Source organism: Acanthopagrus latus, chromosome 21 (genome assembly GCF_904848185.1).
Source record: "Acanthopagrus latus isolate v.2019 chromosome 21, fAcaLat1.1, whole genome shotgun sequence".
NCBI classification, from domain to species: domain Eukaryota; kingdom Metazoa; phylum Chordata; class Actinopteri; order Spariformes; family Sparidae; genus Acanthopagrus; species Acanthopagrus latus.
Window position 1 is genome coordinate 7,943,858 of NC_051059.1, and position 23,562 is coordinate 7,967,419.

At 45.5% G+C, this 23,562-nt stretch overlaps 2 protein-coding genes across 5 annotated transcripts; one reads left to right on the plus strand and one right to left on the minus strand.

Moving 5' to 3' along the window:
* Positions 1–1,766: 1,766 nt before the first annotated feature.
* LOC119011778 (protein zyg-11 homolog) lies at positions 1,767–10,397 on the minus strand. 4 transcript variants are annotated; one of them, XM_037085135.1, is made up of 14 exons: positions 10,231–10,397; positions 9,463–9,628; positions 8,334–9,133; positions 7,929–8,069; positions 7,038–7,214; positions 6,721–6,785; positions 6,340–6,439; positions 6,057–6,107; positions 5,465–5,626; positions 4,331–4,378; positions 3,941–4,036; positions 3,691–3,743; positions 3,191–3,288; positions 1,767–2,219 (listed from the first exon to the last, which is right to left on the minus strand). In XM_037085135.1, exons 1-14 carry the CDS (start codon positions 10,231–10,233, stop codon positions 2,059–2,061), a joined length of 2,121 nt encoding a protein of 706 aa, XP_036941030.1. In that variant the 5' UTR covers positions 10,234–10,397; the 3' UTR covers positions 1,767–2,058. The 4 variants fall into 4 exon arrangements, with proteins under 4 accessions (XP_036941030.1, XP_036941028.1, XP_036941027.1 ...); XM_037085133.1 differs by having other exon boundaries at positions 3,836–4,036; positions 5,465–5,623; positions 10,231–10,396; XM_037085132.1 differs by having other exon boundaries at positions 3,836–4,036; positions 10,231–10,395.
* Positions 10,398–11,512: 1,115 nt separating this feature from the next.
* LOC119011928 (angiopoietin-related protein 1-like) lies at positions 11,513–22,740 on the plus strand. The gene is made up of 6 exons (XM_037085404.1): positions 11,513–11,786; positions 12,227–12,512; positions 16,103–16,935; positions 19,208–19,401; positions 20,556–20,826; positions 21,875–22,740. Exons 3-6 carry the CDS (start codon positions 16,140–16,142, stop codon positions 22,060–22,062), a joined length of 1,449 nt encoding a protein of 482 aa, XP_036941299.1. The 5' UTR covers positions 11,513–11,786; positions 12,227–12,512; positions 16,103–16,139; the 3' UTR covers positions 22,063–22,740.
* Positions 22,741–23,562: the final 822 nt, after the last annotated feature.

Genomic DNA, 23,562 nt, shown 5'->3' on the forward strand with positions numbered 1-23,562 from the left:
CCACAGATTCGAAAGAAATAAGGGATTTGACATTATGCCATCTGTTGTAACGCAGAGATACCTGCTGAAGTTAGCATGCTAGCCAGCTTGCCCTGGCTCGTACCAGTCCAGAGGTCCGGTGCTAGCGGTGCAAACACCAACACTCCTCTGGTGAGCCTCTGGTCTGAACCGCTAGCTGCACAGCTAAATGAGCTAACACACTAACTGTAGCTATAGACCGCAATGTAGCTAGTGTTCATTAACATTAGGGTTTTATTTATGGGGATATCACCTACGCATACAAACCATGGCCAGTGCTAACTGCTAGGCTGTCCTACAAAAATACGCTTTTTCCACTTTGTTTACAGTCCTTATTTTAAGCTAACCTGCAGCTGGACAGAATGTTATCTTGTGTAGTCCATCAAGTTCTTTTTTTTTCATACTATTTCTGGGCAGTTGCTAGCTACAGGCAGCTGTGACGTAGTGTCAAAACACAGTCGGGCACATAACCTCTCCAATTATGGTTTTAACAACTTAACACGTTTTTGCACCAGTTGAACGTGCTGATTAGAGAGCTTTTAACGTGCTGGTAGGCAGATTTGGTCACGGCTCAACAGACCTTGGCTAGCTGTTTCGCCATGTTTTCCAGTCTTTATGACGAGCTAAGCTAATTGGCTGCAGGCTGTAACCTCATATGCAGGGCACAAACATGAAAGTGGTGTTATTCTTACATCCTGACCCTCGGAAGGAAAGCAGGGAGGCAGTTTTCCTTCTGTTACCTTCCTGTTTTTCCTTCTCTGTCCATTTGACACAGTCTTTCTGTCTTGTGTGTCACTTGAATATTGATGGGCTGTTTGAGCCATGGACAGACCTTTAAGACCTGATTAAGGCAATGCACACCACTATTACCCTTTGGCTCTTCTGTTACTCGTAACCTTACCTCCTCACATTCTACATTTTCCACACACACACATACACACACTCAACTGAAACTAGCGCAGACTCACCATGCACCCTATAGAATAACCTAGAGCCTGGAGCCTGGAAAGTGGTGGCATTTTCCCACACTTCTGCATGACCTGAACGCAGCACCGTGTTCACTATACGGCCCTTGACCTTTGATTGCACATGCCTGCCACTTTCAGCTTAATGTTCAGGGGTTAAAATGCTGACCCTGGATCAGCATGCACAGCTCTTTTTCTAACATATAGCCTACCACTGGCAAGAAGATGACTCACCTGGCTGAATCACAAGCACGCAGAGCCATATCCTATTTAGTAGAGCCCTTCTGAATTCCTCTGAGAGATTTAAAAATGTGAATCAAGGGGATTTGACACTTAAAAGTTGAACGTAGTGGTATAACTCAAATATTCATGCGAGGCTGTTAATCCACTTTTCAAAAGGAATTATTAATAGAGCAACTTAGAATAGACTCCGCTGATGCCTACGAGCGGTTCTGTCTTCCAGCTGTGTTACATAAAATATAATGAATTCAGAATCTAGGATACCAGGGGAGAGAGGAAGATGGCAAGAGAGGAAGAGGGGAGAGATAACTTGTTTTAAAGCGTGATTGCTTTGTAAAGAAGACTTCGGTACAGACAGAAATACAGAAGATTCAGGCTACTTTGGTATTTTGCTATTCATCATGTATGATCTTAAAATACAAACATCTAATGACTGAGTGTTTTACACAAACAGATCTACAGGGCAACGCAACCCTGAAGCAACAGTACCAAAGCACCCTCTAGTGACAAGTTTTGGAGCCATGCATGATTCACAACACAAGATCTGCTCTCAAACTTCATTTTATTTTATACACTTTTATTAAGGTTGACATTTTCAACTTTAACAACTCCTCAGAGTGGCTAAAATCTTAGCTTCAAGACAAACAAATTCAGCAGTTTAATGCCATAAATAATGTATCCTTTACATGCAATATACAGCACATCATCTATTCTATTAAAATTGAATTCCATGAGGACCGACATGAGCTGTCTGTGCTTTTAATATCTGCAACCTCGAACCTACATTTGAAGCGCAGCAAAAAGATAGCAAATCAATAAATTCTTTGCTCTTTCGTCAAGAGTTTCGAGGCCCCGTGTGACCCCCGTGTTGCTCCACCATACGCAGGATGCTGTCTGACAGTCCTTTAATGTCGCCGTGTGTGTCGGGATGTGCAGCCAGAGCCTTCAGAAGTTCAGTCATGCCCTCCCTCTCCAGCATGCTGCTGTAATGTGAAGCTGGAGGATAGAGAGAAGACGGGATGAGAGCAGAGCAGAGAGGAAAGGGAGCCTACAGCGATCGACCCCATCGCCACTTGAATTTCCATATTCTGGAGAGCCTTATATGAATCTATTTCATTTCACACATGGGGTAGTGTTTGCATCACATGTAAAATGCTTAAAAAATAACAGTCATTTTACATCAAAACGGGCTCTGTGGAGGGCTGCAACTAATCATCCATTTCATTACTGATAAATCTGCAAATTAATAAATTAACCATTCAGTCTAAAAAAACGGCTGTCAAGCCCCAGTTTCTCCAAGTCAACAGTAATGTCTCTGAGTGTCTTGTTTTTTTCCAATTAGCAGTTCAAAACCCAAAAATATTCATTTTAATATGATATGATTTAATATGTAAGAGAGTCTGACAACATGTATGCATGAAAAATGACTTCACCCACTCACCGATGACAGGGGTGGGAAGTACTAATGCTTAGTTAGTGTTGGTAAGTAGATGTCAGAGCCTGTACTGTCTTGTGTCTACTGGAGTAAAGATTGTGTGTACTTTTTGCCACCTCTGATTGATCATCGAAATCGCAGACTTAAAGAGGTTCAATATGTAAGAATTGGCCAGCTCAGAGCACCTGGGCAGTGTCTAGCACAGGAGTTTGGACTTGGACAGGATGGGGCTAACTGGTTAGCATGCTAACTTAAGGAGATTTCCCTGCAACACGATATATAGACATCCTAACTTCAAAACCATTATTTCTTCACAGTCTGTTGATAGTTTTAGTTCATTTTCTTCGAACTAAGGACACAATGTTGTATACTAAAATCATTACATATCCCACACATGAAAAGCAATATTTCCACATTTGGAAAACATGCTTATTTACTTTTTTTCCCAAGAGATAAATGAAAAGATAGTTACACTTACGCAACTAAACGAACATTATAAAGCATGTTTTCCTTCCAATTTACTGTGTCTTACTGTTTTGACTGCAGACCAGATGAATGGCCCAGACTGCCCACAGCTGCACTCCTGACGGCTGACCAGTCTGAAGCAGAGGGTAGAATGGATGGAATGACCTGAAACGTGGACACGAGGAGACAGTACACTGAGATTAAAAATGATGTTTTCTTTCATTTTTTGGGTTGTTTTGTACTTAAGAGCATCGATGACATCCAGGGAAATTTAAACTTAGGCATTGCTCTCTAGTAATTGTGTGGGTTTACTTGAGCTATCATTATATCCAAACAACAATAAACCTATAAGGCAGTTACAATTAAATCGATATGGTGTTTCAACCCATGCAGACATTGTATACATCAAATATAAAACAGCTTGGCAGAATGTTATGTAAGGGAGAATGTAGGATGCCTCATTGATGGGGAACAATTGGAATAAAGTGTTACGCAACGTGTACTGTAGCTTACATTAAAGATATTCCTCTACAAAGCTCTCTCTCTGGTTTGGCCAGTTCCACTCACCTATAGGAGACCATTTCTCTCTCCAGATGTGTCCACGTCATTATGGAGGCATGCTGCGAAGACAGAAAGGCACTTTGAAAAGACGAAAAGGGGAACTGTAAAATGCAAACCTTCACCTCTCTCTCACACACACATACACACACACCAGTTGCTTCAGTATGGTGCTGAGGAGCTCGTCGCCCAGTGTCCAGGCCTCAGGTCTGGAGGCGAGCTGTGCCAGGATCCCCCCCGCAAAGTAACGGACCCCCACCTCCACCTGGGCATCCTGCAGCAGGCTGAGGATGTGCTCCAGCAGGTCCTCCTCCAACAGGTTGGCCTGTAGCGCCTCCACCTCTGCTATGTTGTTCTACAACACAAATGATAGCAACGGTTTCATTTTTATTCCTGTTGGTCAAACAATGGGGACAATATGAAAGTATTTAACAGAACTCCCAAATTCAGATGGTGCCTGATGTCACAGAACTGAGATATGAATGTGGGAATTATTGCAAAAGGAAATGTGCATATGTTGTAAACACTGCAATCACTCTTTGGTTACACAAGCTGTAAACATGCAGTGTACTGTGTCATACATGGCACCTACTCAAATAACACAGTCTGACCCAGTAAGAGCACATGTACAAACACATAAGGAACTCACCAGCAGGCCAAGAAGTTTCTGCTGAACGGAAGGCTCACCGTAGTAGGACTGCAATAAAGAAAAAAGTTTGTGTGTACAAGATTTGACAGACGTGGTATTAACATGATTTCTTAGTGATCCGATCACAAGTGGACAGCTGTACGTACAGGTGTGAACACCTCCAAGACGCATTGAGGAAAAATTTGTAACCAATCCCTCAGACCAGGTGCTCTGGGACGCATGTGACCACATTCTTTTAGCAGTGTTGTGGGCTTGTGTCCTGGGCCACATCGGAGGACCACCTACTAAACTGACGTCTTCCCAGAACAACATGAAAAAGCTTCAACAACAATCAAAGAGGATTAAATGCTCTCTGATTTCAGACTAGTTCATGTAAATAACGTGTTTGGTGATGGCAGAGGAAGAGCACGCCATATGTTTCAACCAACCACTGAACCAGTAACAACAACAAAAAAACACAAATAGCGTGATTATAAGAGTTGATGCATGAGAGGAAACTTACAAACTTTGTGAAACGGCTAAAACAAATTCTAAATCATTGTTGCCTTATTGTAAATTCGCTATTAAAAACAAAACATTTCCCTGCCAGAAGTGTCTGTTTGCCAAGCCATCGCTGTGGCAGTCTGTCTGTCTTTAGTGTGCCGTCTGCTTCCATGTATGAAGTGCGTTGTGCCGCCCGACAGCTGTTTCAACTGATTCCATCATTTACACAAAACCTATTAAAGACTACAACATAATGACAGTAAACTGGTGTCAACTTTTACAAATACAGTAAATAACAAAAACTACTACTTTGATGTCCTTTAAAAATAATGCCATCTGCAAGACATTCTTAACTCTTAGGGCCTTCTTGTTAATGCGCAAACATTACACTTGAAGATATTTCCTGCTTTGTGTAAAAAAATGTTTCGGTTTGTTCCAGTGAAGTAGGTGTGTATTTGCATATAGAGCGGGGAAGTGAGATCCGATCACAAGTGACCACTCGAGACTCATTAAATGCCAGGTGTGAACTGACGGACCTAAAGCTTTCTACTTGTGCTCGGATCACTCAGAATGCATGTTGATAACGAATGTGTACAGCCTCTGTGTGGGTGCATTTCTGTATCAGCGTATTTTTTCAGGGACTCTTCTCACCTCCAGAACCTCCTCGTACAGCTCCAGGCCCTGGCACTCGATGAAATTGCGAGCGGCGGAGGGCATTTCATCCGTCAGGTTCCACAGGGCGCTCAGGGCGAACTTCAGAGTGGAGTCCACCACTCCAACCATGGCTTTCTGCTGCACGAGAGCCAGCAGCTGCTGCGAGACACAAGAGGATGATAGACGGAATGTCAAAGACAAGACGGCCAAAAACGAAAAAAGGATGTAAACTGTTGCAAATACATTAAGGAGACATTCTTCACAAGGATTGAATTCAACTGTTGGATTCAATTGTTTATGTATCAATAAGTGGCACCGGACACACAATATCTTAAGCTTGGAGAGAAGCCTGATTACAAACACACAGAGAGAAAGAGAGAGGTGATTGAATAAGGGAGTAACAGTAAACGGAGAAGGACAAGTGCGGGGGGCAATGAGGTGACAGTGTGTAAAGCGTATACAGTGGGTGGGTAATGGAAAACATAGCAGGTGAGAAAGACAGAGAGAACTGGAAATACACTCATGCCTATCTGGTGCTAAGCCGGGGACGTTGGGTAAGTTGGAAACTAAACACTAAGTGTGAATGCACCTTCATAATATGGACGTCCTCGCCGAGCTGAGCAGTCTCCTCAGTCGACAGCTGTAAATAAAACAAAAAAGATGAGTGCTTATTTGAATTCTAAATGTCAAACTAGAACAAACAGTGCCATTATCGCGAGAAAATTGGCCCACTTAACTGGACTAAATTCAAGCACAAAGCTTCAACTAGTGTCACAGAGGTGCAGGAGGGGACGGAGGTGCAGGGCGACTAACAGGTGCCATACTATTTCCCTGCAGCACGCTAATGCACAGTAAGCGAGCAGTGTCTTGACCTTGGCCACCAGAATGGAGATGACAGCCACAGCCATCCTCTGGAGGGTGGGCTCCTCATGGCTGCTCAGCCAGTTAATCACCAGCATGGCTGCTAAATACCTGAACCATGATCACAGCGTGGATATAAGGAAGACAGGATTATAAAAATATGCCAGCGGCGTACAGACGAGCCTTGGGAAAATGTGCGTTCAGGTCTGCGCTTTAACATCTGGAAGGACTATTTCTTTTGGCGCTTACTTTTCAAGAGAAAATAATTTTAGCTGGATCACAATTTGCTGGAAAAACATTGCAGTGCCACTCTATGAGTGCACTGATTATCTTGGCTAATGCATAGCCTCAGGCTAATACGTCATATTGGAACAGTGAGAAAGTAAACTAACTTGTCAAAAGGGACATCCTGAAGGATGTAGTCACTGCAGAGCGCCAGCAGGCAATTCTTTTGCACCTGGAGAGATGGAAATGGTTCATGGATTAAAGAAGTGGAGAAGGAAATGAGTGGGTTAATGCATGTATGAGGTCATATAAAGTAACCACAGATACAGTCTGAAAGGAACCAAATGGAACAAATTTGAGGTCAGAATTTGAATGACAAGCCGGCTGGTAGCAGCAGAACCGCTCCGTGCCACATTCTGCTGTTGTGTAACTACATGATATCATTATGGATCTGTAACCGGAGACACTGTGACTGTCGCCTGACCTGCTGGTGGTTGGGGAAGGTCTTCATGGCGTACAGCAGCTGGGTGACGGTGGAGCTGAGCAGGCTGACGGGCATTGCCTCCGCCAGGTCCTGAGTGGTCAGGTGGAACACACACGCTGTGGCCACCAGGTGGACGTGCAGGGAGGTGGGGTGGCTCTGCATCCCGCTCAGCACCAGCTGCAGGGAACAACAGGTTCATGTCAGAGTCGTGTGTGTTTCAGGGTAAAAAAAACTGACTGTTGTTGGGACTGTCCAGAGAGGGACGGATATCTCCACCTACCATCCGGGTGTCTTGTTTACCAATCAGCCGCTTCACTGAAACTCTATCAGTAGAGGACAGTGATGGGACAGGGAATCGCCCACATATCATTAGTGTGTAATCCTCCCATCTCCTAAGACTACACACCAAGCCAGCTGTGTGGTTGGACTGTACTATTCATCTGTAAGGCTCAGCTGGAAGCTGCCTCTTTACCTCCTTGTTCCGATCTCGTCTAAGTGCTGTTATTAAAATGTCAGGTCGAAGGACATTGTCACGTTTGGCTGCAGAGGGAATGGGCAACAGACACTGCTAAACTCAAATATCTCATTTATTCCTGTTATCTCATTCGTTTTTTAGACTTTAACATCATAGCTGATCATTTTGATTGCTACTGTGGAAATGACGACCTTAAAAACAGAAATATGTACATTTCTGTGTGTTTTTCTGCCTGTGAGCGGTGTATGTTTATCCATTTGAAAATCTTGATCTCAATGAGATCACATTTAAAAAACTGCAATCAGATAATCTAGACTTTTTTTCTGGAAAAATAACTCTGATTCATAGATCATCAAAATAGCTGGCGAACACCAGACTGACGCTTCCAAGAGCAAACACAATGCTAACGGTAGTACCTTTAGCATATCAGGTCGTGGTTTGTCAGTGTCGGTGATGAGATTGTAGAGATGGATGAGGGCCTCTCGTATGAAACACTCGCGGTCTCTGTACCTTCTCAGGGCCTCACACACCTGGTTCTCATTAGCCTCTCCAGTTACCTGAACACACACACACACACACACACACACACACACACACACACACACACACACACACACACACACACACACACACACACACACACACACACACAATCAGCACTGTCAGAGAGACAGGAAATGCAGCGGGCACTTTCAGTATATCACAGACAAATGAGAAACGTATGTTAGAGTCAAGCTCATGTGTCTACTCATAATGCTCTCTCTGACGTCCTGATGTGTCACAAACTATAGAATGACATAAACTCTGTCATAGGTCCTTACTTTAAGAGTTTTCTGTGAGGTAAGGACATCACTGGAGCTAGCCCCGGTGGCTAGCAGGCCCATGAAGACCAGTCCAGCTCTGGCCTCCACGAACGCTCTGACCGCTGCTTCGGATATTCTCTTCCGTCCAGAGATATCTAAAGAAACAAGTGAGGGGAGGACCTGGGGGCTCCCCTCCAGAAGCTGCCGCACTGTCTCGTCCCCATCTCTCCCGTCGCTGTCATCCACAGTTATGTGGTCATCTGAAAAGTCTAGATGCCTGAGAGCATGAAGCTGGCTGAAAACAAAGAACAACCTGGCTGGCGACATATCCAGCTGTCGCAGCCGGTGGGCGATAAGAGATTTCAGGGTGCTCTTGCAATCGAGGAGTGCGGTAAGCTTTGAGACGGCACTGCAGGAGATATCCAGGCTCTCCAGCTGAGGGAGAGAGCAGATGTCCTCGAGGGCAGCATCGGTCAGGTCTGTATTGGCGAGGTTGAGTGTCCTCAAGCCCTGCAGGGAGCTGAAGCCCACACGGGTCCCTCCATCCTCCATCAGAGACTCCCAGTCCAGATGGAGCCCACTGATGGACAGCCTCTGCAGGCTGGATCTGCACTCGAGGTTGGATGCCAGGCCAGAGACGATGTCAGCCCCAGTGAGGCCCCCAGAGACCCAGGAGGCATCTAGTTCCTGGAGCCGGTGAGGGCAGAGGGCCAGGCGAAAAGCTTCTGCAGACACTGAACAGAAGCGGATGGAGGCTCGGCGCAGGCGGAGCTCTTTGCAGTTGCGGAAAATCCCAACAGTTGTGTCACTGAGGATGCCTTGTAGAGAGAGGCAGACAGAGGGACGTTGTAGGAAAAGTAGCATCAGTTTAGCCACATTGATGTTTGTGGAATAGACTTTTCCCACTGTGTGAGCCAGGCAGAGTACACTGTGAACTCATAAATCATATGATGACAGGGTGAGCTGAGGATAATTCTGACCTCATAGTTAACTTTTGTTTATACAAGCAGTTGCGTGCTTTAAGAATCATAACGAACTGAAGATCATGGGTGAGTCACATTTGTCGTGGTGCGGTAACTCGCATCAGAACTGCCATCACACGGGAGATATTTATGCTGTCCGTGCCTTGCCTGTCCTCCTGACCTACCTTTAGTCCCCATCTTACGTAGTAACTGGTCAGCCATCTCCTGTGGGAAGACCGGGGCCCAGCTGAGGCACATGGAGCCATCTGCTCGCCTGCTGCACAGAGCGTCCAGGCTGCAGCACACCTGAGTCAAACAGAGGTCACTCAGGGCCTCCGGGCCCTCGGCGTCCTGCAACACATTAACAGGTAATGAGATAAGTCATGCAACCAGATAATAACACAGCATAATGAAAGACATGTTAAAGGATCAGTTCACCCAAATCACAGAGAAAACCTTACATTGAGTATATTGAACCTGAACTGATTTAGATGTTAATATTAGCATAATGAATAATACAACAGTTTAATAAATAATAAATAATAATTCTGCGTTGTACATGATGTCATGTATCTATCAAGTGACATCCAACACACGTGTTAGAGCTTTCTGTTTATCTTTTAACGCTCACATTGAAGACACATGCGGAGAAATACAAAACGTGCCCTGACATTTGTCTCGCAGGCTCCTCTCTCAGGGGCTCGTGAGACCCACGGTGACACAAGATCTCTGGTCTAATTTTATCCGCAACAGATGAGGCACTGCTCACAAGTAAAGCCCGTTTAAATCACCTAATCCAACCTGTCTCCGCAGGCCAGCGTGGGCAAAAGCGACTCCTAGCTAAGCAGCACAGCGCCGTGGGTGTAACGCTAACAAACGCGTCCATTAACACAAGAGTCCGCGACAACAAAACACCAGCAGCGTGTTACAGAAGGGGACAGGGTCACACTCACCATTGCTTTTAAAAAGTAAACAGTCGACGGGACTGTGGAGAAATAACAAGTGCCGCGAAGCTCAGAGAATGTCTAAAATAAAATACGCCATTGTTTCAAATCCTTTGGCCTCCCACAAAACCAAACAAAAGTTCGGAACTCTTCTGTTTTGATAAACGGTCGCAGCTGACGACCGTCGACTATCAACTGTCACCGACCGACCGCTTCCTATTGGTCAGTCCGCATGACGTCAGAGGGATTGTTTAGAGGTATGTTTAGTTGTTCATTCATGCTACAGTTTCTATCTATCTATCTATCTATCTATCTATCTATCTATCTATCTATCTATCTATCTATCTATCTATCTATCTATCTATCTATCATTTTGTCTGCCTATACATCTATCTACTGTACTTTCAATTAACTTTTTCTACTTCAAGTTCATTTGATTTGTTGCCAAGCATAATTACAATTATAAAAAAGGAAATAACCCAAAATATGTAAATAGCATACTTTGTATATGAAATAAAAAAAAAGATAATCACTGAATAAATAACAGATAGGTGATTGAAGTTATCTTGTACATAGTTGTAAATAAAATGGGGCTGATACAAAAAGCCATTAGTCTATAAATAAAAACAACAATAACTAAAAAAAAAAAAGGGGGGGGGTGTAAGTACATTATGGTACAAGTACTCTTGAACGTCTATATCTAACTGCTATCTATGCTACTAAGATTTCCCTTTCTTATTGATAGTGCCCAGGAGAAAATCAGTGGACCTCAACGAACTGTGAAGGTGGAGGTGGTAATAAACTCGTTTAGCCACAAGGAGGGGCTAACACAGAGAGCCAGATATTTAACATTTAACCAGCTCATGTTCTGGTGATATGTGAAGCTGCAATACTAAACAACACGTGTCATGTGAACAAAGCTGTGTCACAAGTCAGACAAGTTCTTTTTTTCTTGCTCATCTTTCTTACTCTCCTCCGGTTTATCTAGGGACCCCTTAGCTGTGCCTGACTTCACGGTTGGGTGACACTGATCAGTGCTGGGTCTTGTTAAAATGTGGTGCAGATAAAGATTTTCCACGGCACGGACTGAATTAGCACAAAATGTGTTGGGCTTCCTCTGACCACATGGTCTCCTACATATAATTTATTTAAATTGGATGACCTATATTATAAACAGCCGGCCATCAAGGAGACTCGCACGCTCTCATACATATGCGGGTCACACACGCGCGCACACACACACACACACACACACACACACACAGGCTCCTTCATTACGAATGTCCTGCCTCAATTGCTCATGAGCAAATTCTGTCCTCCCACATGCCAAAGTATTTCTCCCCACGCAGAGAATCCCCATGCATCAAAGCCTGCGCTTCCTCTTCAATCCAAAACATTTAGCCGAGGGGCGTTCTTCTTTGTCTGCAGAGCCCTCTGCATATTGTCCTCATAACCAAATAAACACAGCTGCCAATGGCTCTTGGAGAGACACACTCACACCCCATATACGGAGCAAACACAAGAGAAAAAAAAAAAAAAAACCCAAGAAACAGACCCTCTATTTGGTACGCTAAAGCTACTGGATCACCAGAATCACTTAGTCATTAGATTAGAGCTGATGGGAAGCAGCTTTGTGAGGAGGAATAAAGTCGGCTATGATTAATTAGCAGTTAAAAAGATGAATCTGACAGACTGTGCGAGAGAAAGAAACGGAGAGTTTATGAGCCTGTAATCAGTTTCTACAAGACTAATAGTGTGTGTGTGTGTGTGTGTGTGTGTGTGTGTGTGTGTGTGTGTGTGTGTGTGTGTAAGGAGACAGTATAACGTTGTAAACAAGACCTAAAGGGAGTTAAATGTTGACAGCTTGACTGATTTGGAGTGTCCCCACCGCTCCTGCTGACTCCCAGCCCGGCCCGATTCAGCACTTAGTTTTTCATTCGTGGTGAAACCTTATATCAGGAGGAGCCTGACTTTTTTTTTTTTTTTCTTTCTCAAACTGAGGGAGGCAGGGCCGAGCCTTCCCTCTGCTCGAGCAGATACGGTGAAATCGCACCATCGGCCTCCCTCTTTTCTCTAGACGGACCACCCTCCGCTGTCCTCCTAGCGGACGGCGATCGCTTTGTGCCACAGCTGAGCGCAGGAGGCCCGAGCTCCCAATGAGCGCAGACACAGAGGGAGACTAGAGAGCGAGAGGAGGAGAATGGAGAGCGTGAACCTGTGGGGGGAACTCGACTGAGACGTCAAGCCGGGTCGTACCTGCGCCTCCTGGACCGCCGCACACACTCGCACAGGTGAGATCAGCACGTTCAGGTTCGTCGGGTTATTTATGATCAAATCAAAATGTGTATGATTTTTATGCTTTAGAGAAGTTTCATACTGTTGGAACTTTAACATCATTGTGATAAATAAGTGAAGATGATATAGAACTGCGAGAAGTCAGATTGTTTTTTTTTTTTAATTATTATTTATTTATTTATTAAAAAAAAAACAATGGAGTGGCTGTAAAATGCCGACATTATTTGACTATTTTAAAGACGTATATAATTCCATATGTACATCTGGTTTGAATCCCCTGATCATATACACCATGTAGGCTACAAAGCCTCTGCGTCCCTTCAGCAGACAGACATAATCAGCGGCACCATCAGAATAACTTGTGGGCTAATTGGCAGAGTCCAACAAGTCTGCTGGCTCAGAGCAAAAAAAAAAAAAAAAGCCACTACAAAGATAGACTGGAAAAAGTTTCTGACCGGCAATACGTTCATGCTGTATGTTGAAATGAAGCTGGAGAGAGAAGTTGGGTGACGTGACTGTGGCTGCAGAGGGGTTTGATGTAAATCACAATCTTTAAATTGAGGGGAGCTCACCAGATGAGCTCAGTGGCACCACTTAGAGTCCAGCGGGTCTCATGTTCCTCCTCTGGGCTGCAAGAGGCAGCCGCCGCAAAGTTTGACCCGAACGGTTTGCAGGGGACTTCATTAATATAGATGAGGCGGTCGGGATCTGGTCAGGCCTGGCTCTGAGGGAGGAGAGGGGAAAATAAGTCAACAAAAAGAAAAAGGAAAAAAACACGGCTGCTGCGGCCGACTTGACGAAGACCAGCAGGGTGTGAACGACGGAGAGGAACCTGGCGGTAATAACTGCCGATGGGATTCACAGCCCTGGCTGAGGAGCCTCTGTGTAAACACTGTCACTCCTGTCAGGGCCCGGCGGCCTGTGAGATTCATATTGTGGTGTTGGAGACGTGCAGACGGGCCAATTGCTGAGACCGAGCTATTGAAGGGGGGGGATGACCTGTGATTACGGAAAGATGGAGGGGGGGAAAAAAAATCCTCTCTGTGTAATAATAACTAACTGACAGAGCCGAGGTGTTTCTGAGCTTTGACACATGGCCCATTTTCCTCAAAGTGCCTTTTCTCTTTGCCATCAGATGGTTCACGATCAGCGACAGCTCCAGCTTGACATGTTCGTGCTGAGATGGAGGCTCTGTGGGAATTCTTCTTGCGCCGCTGAACTTTTAAGTCAGTTATTAAAAACTAATGTTGGCTCAGACACTTTCTTCCTTTCTTCAATAAGTCATTGTGCATTTATGAGAAGACAAAAACTTGTTCTAATATATTTCCCCTGAGTCAAGCATGTTTCCCCCCCCCCCCTTCAATGAAGATAAAGGAGTACTATTCTGCTACAGCAGCAGTTTGAGCCTAGGTAATGCCCTGGGATCTGTCCCATTAGCTGTGGTCAGGGCTCTTCGGTGCAACTAAACATCAAGAGGAGACCACAGAAATGAATCAAAGCACCCGCTGACTCTGTCTTGGAGTAATTTAATTCTGCCTCCTTGGCATTCGTTGAAATCCTCCTCAGATTTGTTTTGATGAGCTCCGTCATGAAGCGCGGCCCTGTCAGAAGTGTTCGGTGAAGGCTGCTTAACCTCGTTTGGCCACATCCACCAGACTTCTGCCTTCTGGTCGGATTTGGCCCCGGCTACCGAAATTTGGCTCAACACCGACTCCGCTTCCCCGATCCAAGCCTCGCTATTGAATATGGAGGGAGGGTTCTTTCGCTTAGTGTGCGTTTCTGAACGTCACCCACTGCTGTTCCATTTCGTTGTGCTGTCACAACCAATGAGATCAAAACACAATCCAAAAATAGACTCCAGAATACATTACTCACAAATCAGGGATTCCTGCTCCCCCTGCTGCTCCCCAGACACAGCACTTTGTTTTATTCCTCACCGAAATTCAAATATATCTGCTTGTTCCCGCCAGGCAGAAATGGCAGAAGTTACAATGAGTCAGCGAGGCTCGATGGTAACCGCCTGCTGACTTCTACCATTCTGCTCATTACTGATACGCGCTGTTCTACACCTCATGATTCCATCAGTGACTGGCGGTGAATGCAGTCCCATTAGAGAAATATTTCCAATCCCATCAATGGCGATGTAAAACCCAGTTCTGAAGACTTTTTTTTTTTTTTTTTTTACAAATCCTCCGCATGAGCCGGTGCAGGTAGACTTAGAGGCTGTGTGCGAGGTTCACGGAACGTCTCAGACTAGAGATCTCAAGAAATACGGGAAAAACAGATCCGGGCACACACCCGGACACCTGATACAGATGTGGTACGGGCGGGAATGAAAGAGAGCCCATGAGGCCAAGTAGTGAAAATATGAGTAACGATAGCAGATTTGTGGTGGGTAGGTGGGTGGCACCGCTCTTACTCCACCACAGGCGCACCAGAAGGTGCCACACATCTTGCCAAGGGCAGGACTGGATGTGTGAAAGCAGCCGTGCCGTCGCCACAGTCTGTTCGTTTTCACTTCACATTTTAATGCTCATTTACCTCACAATCAAGCAGGGCTCCAGCATTAAGCCTTGACTGGAGGCTCTCCTCTGTACCATGCCAACAGATGCTCCTTGGCTATGGGAGGTTTGCCGGCGCAGCGGTTGTAATGGATTATATTGGATTAGAGGAGTTAAGAAAACATACGGTAGGAAACTGAACCAGAAGGGCAAAATGAGTGGTAACAGAAAGGAAACGTCTTTTTATAAATGCTTGGACCAATTTGAACAGCGAGCCCGGTGACACTGAGTGTTTTCCCTGTTGTCAACAAAGCCAAAGTTAACAAGCATTGTCTGTGTAGCCAAGACTTGATATAGAATTTCATCCTCCAGGCCAGACAGCAGAACTGTGCTGCTGTCCAAGAACTACTGCAAACCCACTGACTTACGCTGCTGCGCCAGGTCACATGTTCCATTGTTATCAGGAACATGTCGTTTATATTGAATCCATTCCATGCCGCACAGTCTGCCTCTATTTGTAATCTCTCCTAAGAACTACACGGTTCAGCTGTTTTAAGTTATTACAAGACTAAGTGTCTACAGCCAAGCTCACAGCTCAGAGAGGTTTGACTTTCTGCACAGAGGTGCTTTCAAGCTTTAGGCTACAAACTATGCATGCGCACAGTGGCCGTGCTGACATGGTGATATCTAGGAGGCGTGATGTTTGACGCGTTCACCAACATATTTGCATGCTAACATTTGATAATTACCCTTGGCGGGGGGGAACCCCCGTGGAAAGGGCGTTGGAAGGGCACCCTTTATCCTGTTTTTATCTGTCAGCGGGGCATCTAAAAGGACACTTTTGCAGTTTTTTTTTTTCAAACACGGTGACCAAAGTGGTGGAACCATTGATTGACAGATCAACATTCAAGTCGCTTGCTTGGCCAAAACTTAAATCATCTGATATGCATGACTCATTTTCAAGATGCAAACTCTCAGGAAGAGGCTATGAATTTTGGGTGGAGTGCCAAATACAGGATAGGGAAAGTGAGATACACTAATACATTGTTGATTTTGATCTCTGCACTTCTCTTTCCTTTATATAGATCTTTAGCTTTTTTGGTGATAAAGAGAGGAGGAACCATGGGACCTGGAGCCTGGCGCCTGGTTATTCTGTTCGGCCTGTCCTTGTGGAGCAACAGCCAAGCCCTCACCAAGCACCCTATCCTCTCCCGGATCCGAAGAGCTCCAGAGGCCAGCGGTGAAGCCAAGAAGTGCTCCTACACCTTCCTGGTCCCTGAGCAAAAGATCACGGGACCCATCTGTGCCGCCCGTGGTTATTCAACCGACAAGGACCGAGTGACGCGCCTGGACGTGGCTGCCGTGCGAGACCTCCTTTCAAAGCAGCGTCGGGAGATGGAGACCTTGAGGCTGGTGGTGGATGTGGACGGCAACCTGGTGAACGAGATGAAGCTGCTGAGGAAAGAGAGCAGGAACATGAACTCCCGAGTGACCCAGCTCTACATGCAGCTGCTGCACGAAATCATCAGGAAGAGGGACAACTCGCTGGAGCTCGCGCAGCTGGAGACGCGCGTCCTCAACGCCACCACCGAGTCCTTGCGCTTGGCCTCCAGGTACAGGGAACTGGAGGCCAAATACGCAGCCCTGTCTGCGGTAGTGAACAACCAGTCGGTCCTGATTGGGGCTCTGGAGGAGCGTTGCATGCAGGTCTACAGTCGAAGGCATGAGCAGCCACCCCTGGGACCTCCACTTGTGCAGGTGGTGCCCGAGAACATTCCTGTTAACGTGCCACGTTTCACCAATGAGATCCAGAGGGACAACACCCGAGCCTTCGGGAGGGGCTCCCGCTCCGGGCCATCACCCACGGGTGGCACCCTGGAAGTTCAGAAACCTCCACAGAGAAACTTCAGTGCTGAAGGTGAGTGACAGATCGGGTTAAGGCTCATACACGCTCCCTTTACTTCCGAAAAATAGATCCATCCACTCCATTTTTAAAACGTCTTGCTCTTGTCCTGTGGTCGTTTCTTGCCGGAAGTGCTGCTCCGTTGGCCTGCATGGGTGTTCCGTGCATATCCTTATCAAACGTTGAGTATTAATGAGTCTTTAGCAAGTCGTCCGTCTACCCGTCCATTCCATTATTAGTTTTCATTCATTTATTCAGTGCATCAGTCACGAGCCAGTCATGCTAAAATTCCTAGCAGTCAAGACTTTGCAGGCCAACCATAACAAAATAACAATCACCGACTGAACGGAGCTGCAGGTGGGCCGGCAAAGGTGAAAGATTTGCAGATTCAGCTGGAGCTCTGCTCCGCGCCCAACCGAAAGAACACAAACCTGGATGGAAATAAAAATGTTGTAACGTCTCAACCGAGGCGGGGGACTTAAAGTAAAGCAAAGGAAGGCCTAACCAGCGCGATTCTGCTCATCAACAGAAATTCCTGACACATTTAGATCGCCCTCGCCCAAGAATAATAAAGTGTGCTGGATTTCGCCGCAGCTGTGCATGAAAACGATCCTTTACATGGCTGTTCCATCGCATGGGAGACGTAGACAAAACCCAGGCAGGCGTGATAGGCTCCTGCTAAACCACAAAGTAGAGGCACTTCTGGTATACTTCGTGGGGTGAATGGACTATATCTTTACATCATCATCATTATTAGTATTATTATTATATTATCGGCCTGGAGAGGGTTACTCACTCTTTAAATAAACTCCCTGCCACATATGTTTTTAATTATCAAACTCATGAGAATGGCAAATTACACTGAAAAAAGGCAGATGTTAGTGCCTTAAAGAGAGGGTTAACAACATCTATTTTGGTTTTTTGACCTCAAAAGCACTTGTGTATTAAAGTTGCCTAATTTGCCTCATTTTTCTCTGCTGTTCTAGGAGGACACAGTAAACACGTATATCCTTGCAAGCCTAGATAAATGTGTTTTATATTACTGTCTGCTTGTGTGTGTGTGTGTGTGTGTGTGTGTGTTTTTCCCTGTTTACTGGTTTTTCCTACTTATTTTTGCCTTCTGTCAGACAGTGACTTCAGTGTTCCTCATCGTGTAAACTCAAGGCGCTTACATTATTGTCTCAGGGCTCTTCTTTCACATATGCAGCAGCTCTCCCCAAGACATGTAAACACATTTTAATGTGCAAAATGGATGGTGACCAAGATCAGACTTTCTGTCGTATGTTTAATCAAATACATATTGCCTATGCCTACATATGTGTACAGTAAAAAAAAAAAAAAAACCCTAACATGATATGACAACATGACAACAGTAGTGGCTGCACCCAAGCCCGCTGGAGGGCTGCTAAAGCTAGCCGTAGCTAACGCTTATTTACAGACTATTTCCATAATAAGCTTAATGGAAATAATGCAGTACCAGATTATGTAGTCCTGCTAAATGCTAAAAATGTTAAAGCCCATTTCTTTTAGTCCCAGAAACTGCTGTTCAATAAATTAGAAGGTCCCCTCAGTTTGTTTTTGTCTGCGTTCCCACCACAGTTTAAGACAAAGATTAGGTTGATTAGACTGCCGAAGTCAATTTTGTGCATGACGACAAGAATGAAGACTCCATAATCTGTTGCTTGCTTTATTCTACAACCCCATGTTGAAGCACGATGGACAATAAACATTGGCGGCTGCAGAAAAGACTCAAACAATGAGAAATATTCAGCATTCCCCAGCTTCAAAGCTCCTTAACTTTCGGAAAGTACTAATCGATCTAGCACAGACTTTTTGTTGGTTAAAACAATGTCCCCGGAACTTCATTCAGACCCTGGTCCTTGCGATGGCAACATCCTCCAAAGGATCCTAGTCTTTGGGGAAAATGGGTTTCAGAATATCTCAGTATTTGGGATATGGACTGCAAAACCTGAGGATTCTATCATCCCAGCAGGATTTGACAGAATCAAAATCATTTGACGAGCTTTTGACTGTCTCAGTCTTGAAGTGGTCCAATATAAAGTTCGCTGGGGTTGAGATCAGGTGACTGTGGGGGAAATTCCATGACAGTCGTGACTTCATGTTCTTCCTTGGTCTTTAAGTATTTCTTGCAAAGCTGTGAGGTGTGTTTGGGCTCATTAACCTGCTGGGCTCTGACTTTTTTGGCGCTGTTGAACCTTGTCACACACTTTCTCTGTCTTTTTTTTTTTTACCACCTATCTCCATCTCTTATTGTTCTTTCCTTCAGGCCCGTTCAGAGACTGTCTGGATGCACAGGAGGCCGGCCAAAGCACCAGCGGCATGTACCTGATCAAGCCAGACGAAACAGAGAGGCCGGTGCAGGTCTGGTGCGAACAGGATATAGACAACGGGGGCTGGACCGTGATCCAGAGCAGGAAAGACGGATCCGTTAACTTCTTCAGGAATTGGGATAACTACAAGGTGATGACAATGGCACTTCCCCTGCCCTGTCCGTCTCACTTTTCTCTCTCTTCTCCTGAGCCAACCTGAACATTCGGGTCATCCAGAGACAACAGGGGTGCCGTTATATGACCCATCTAGAGGAACCATCTGGGGTCTCTGGGACTATATTCCAGGCCAGAATCCTTGTGTTTTTACTTACTGTAGATTATAACGCCCTGTCAGCAGCACTATTTGTCCAAGGTTATTTGGTTTGAGATTCCCATTATGAAATATTAGATGGTCCTACTAGGAAGGTATGTTCCACAGCTCAATCTGCAGGCGTTTCTTTCCAAAACCACTGCCACTATGGTGCCTTCCTGGATGGATGGCTGGTTGGCTTGCCCCACCACACCATATAGACCCTCTCATCAAAGCTCTGTGAGAATGAGACGGAGTATATCGCTGCTGGCAGCCCCACCGATGCAGTGTTCCATTCAGCCCGGCCAGGCTTGTGCATGTGTAACTGGAAGCTAAATTGCCCTCTTCAACATTGATTTGCCTCTGCGCTCTCCCACAAAGCCACCGCATGTACACACACACACACACACACACACACACACACATACACACAGCACCGGAGAGGAGGCCACGGACTGAAACTCTACATCATTCATCATCTGCTGGCTCACACAGCTAATCCACATTCGCAAACCTCAACCCTCCTCTACCAAGCGAAGTGTTCTGGGGGCACATGGCCAGACGTAGCTCGCTTGCGGTTCCCCGACACAAGCGCCCAGGCCAGTTTGGCCATTAGCCGCGATCCAGAGAGAGATCTGTGGGGGTTTGAGCGATGAGCCGGCATTCTGAAGATGGATGCTCGTGTTCCTGCGTAAACCCAACAACGTGTCTCACGTAGGAATTTCAAAGGCGGCGCGGCACTCTTTTGACACAGTGGTTTCTCGTTTGAAGGTTCACAGTTTGTCTTAACTACAGAGCCGTGACCGAAAAACGTCATCAGAAGGGAAGATTGCCATTTGTTGTGTCAGAATACCACAGCCTCAGTCACGAGGAGGTTTTATGTTCCTAAACAATCCTCGTGTTTCCAAACTCCTCAGGCTGCCACATTAAAAACAATGCGCATCACTTTCTGTAAATCTCTCTGTAACCCTCCTTTTAATCTTCCTTTGACTCAGAGCGGCTTTGGCAACATAGACGGGGAATACTGGCTCGGTCTGGAAAGCATCTACAAGCTGGGGAGGCAGGGGGATTACAAGCTGCTTGTGGAGCTGGAAGATTGGATGGGCAAGAAGGTCTACGCTCAGTACAGCAGCTTCCATCTGGAGCCCGAGAGCGAGAGTTACCGCCTGCGGCTGGGAACCTACCAGGGCAACGCCGGGGACTCCCTGACAAGCCACAACGGCAAACAGTTCACTACCCTGGATCGCGACAAGGACGCCTTCTCAGGTAGAGGAGCACAGGGTCACCTTTTAAAGTGCATCATGATATTTTTTTGCTTCTCTTTTAACATTGTAACCTTGGAATTATAATATGGTTCATGACATGAGGGTTTGAAGTTTTTACATCCTATATAACTAAAACAAGATTCTGTTTTATTGGTCAAAATGCGACACCCACAAGGAAACCCATTTCTCAGACTGGTGGGTCGCAAATCAGTCCCACATCACCTGGGAACTTGTGACTTAAAAGCAATTCACTCACATCACGTACGGAATAAATAGTCTTGATGGCCTGCTGGAAGCAAAAAAAGCAGCAGCCTCCATTTTTTCCAAAATTGATATGACTTTGTGTCAACCAGAACTCAGTTTTCATTTGTGTACGCAATCCTAGAGGAAAGGAACATAAACATTATTAACTTCATGCACGTCGAGCCAGAGGCGGCGGAGGTGTTGGTAGTAAACGGAAAGCTGTGGCCAGATCCCAACGCCCACACTCACAGAGGGACTCACAGACTTTGAGGCAGTGAGTCTGTGAGGGCTTAGGGCGGTCCCAGTCATCACCATCAAATCAGTGCAAGAGGGCTCTCTCTCACGGACCTGTTGAGCCCTTAGAGGACACTTCCACGTAAATCTGCATGTCTGCAGACTTTGCAGGATTTACCCACACCGCATGTTGTTGTAATTTTAAACACTTGCTCTCATAAGGAAGCCTGAAAACATTTAAAAAATGTATGATAATCCAGATGATGGTGTTCTTCCTCTCTACTTAAATCACTCACTTCATTAAAGGTCCACTTTGTTGCAAAGTTGATTTTTGAGTCTCATTCCGAGTTTGTCATATACCGACCCGATTTACAATCCCAGAATGTCGGTATTTGACATGTTGGGATTCAGACTCAAAAGTCAGCCTTACAAAGTGGCCCTTTATAGATTTATATGATTCTGAAAAATTTCATCATGTCTGAAGACAACATCAAAAGTGTGTCTTTGTATAACCCTGTTTGTGAAAAGGGCCCCTCCCCACGTAGCTAACCATTCTTGTTTCCCCATGACAGGTAACTGTGCCCATTTCCATAAAGGAGGCTGGTGGTACAACGCTTGCGGCCAAGCCAATCTCAACGGTGTCTGGTACACCGGAGGTGTCTACCGCAGCAAATTCCAAGATGGCATATTCTGGGCTGACTACGGCGGGGGCTTCTACTCTATGAAGACTGTCCGTATGCTGATCAGGCCCATAGACTGAGGAGATACTTTAAGTCAGGTCGGTCGACGGGCGACTGTGGAGGCCGGGGCAAACTTGAACCTCATTCTTAATCGTGACCGGACAGTACATCGGCACCCTACATAACAGAACTGCACCAGTGGAGATTACCAGCCATCAGGAGTGACTTGTGCTGCCTCCTGTAACAGACATGGACTCTGAACATTGCTCTCTTTATATTGTAATAGATGCACACGTAGGGGGAATCAGAGGACATGACTATTTATAGTAAGCTATACTGCTCCTTTAACCAGCAAACACATGTGACGGTGAAGGGAAATTAAAGAATCGCTGCCAAAACTGTGCAGCTAAATGATGCAAGCTTTCTATCTGACTAAGAGACCGCAGTGTTTTCCTCATTAGTAGGTCACCCCATGGAGAGGAGGCGCCACGTCCTTACAGAACTTTTGGTATCGATTACTCTTATAAGCTACAGCGTCATAGATCCTGAACGCAGCTCCTGCCTCGCCAAGATAAACATGTGGGGAAACATTCGTACATGGTATTTAACTTGTGCTGTTGGAAGCTGGAAAATACGTTTCATTAAGACCTATATAGTTGTATTTAGACTCTGTATCCACGTCTAGCTCTGAAAAGGCCTTAATGAAATGGAAAGAGCGAGTATGTCTCATGTACATTTGATTATACAAAAAAAAAACACGTACCGATGTTATTATTGCTCCCTACACTTAAAATGACCTGTGCTGCATGTTAAACTACTTTGTCCGCGTGCAGATGACCAGAAACGATAATTTATGTGCACAATTAACTTATCATAACAGTGAAAAGGGCCAGGTGTCCTGAGGGAGCAGTAAACGATCCGATAGAAAATAGAGCTTAATTTCCTCCGCTGTGTATATGACAATCATTCTGGAAAGTGTGCTTGCACGTATGGAAATTGCTGTTGTATGTTTTTCTCATTTATCTGTTGATTAAATTTCAGTATGACTCCCGAGAAGAAAAAAAAGAATTGGTGGGAGGGAGAGAGAGAGAGAGAGAGAAAGAAAGATGGAATTACGTTTTGTTTTGAGTGGTTTCTGAGCATGAAAAATATGCCGACCAAGCGCGTTGAGAGTTCGAGGCAATGGCACAGACAACGAGAAACACATTGCCGAAAGCCAGACAGGATGGAGAGAGGAGGGGATGAACCAGGGCTGGAATGGTTCCAAATTTCCAAGTTATTTTCTTCCCCTTTTCCATTTAAATCGGAGAAATTTACATTCTTTCCAAACAAAAAGTGCCCGAACTGTATGTTTTCATTAAAGAGATCTTTCATTGACAGAGTCACGGCTGTCTCTGCTCTGTAATCACCGGTATGGAAGGAAAGCAGCATCTTTTTTTTTGGGGGGGGGGCATCGCAGAGGAAAGGGGAGCTGGCGGGGGTGGGGGGGACGGTTGAAGTGGTGGGTCTGCTTTCAACAACAGCACTGTATCCAAAAGCCGCTTGGACTCCGAACCCAAAAATAGACTCTCATATCGTGC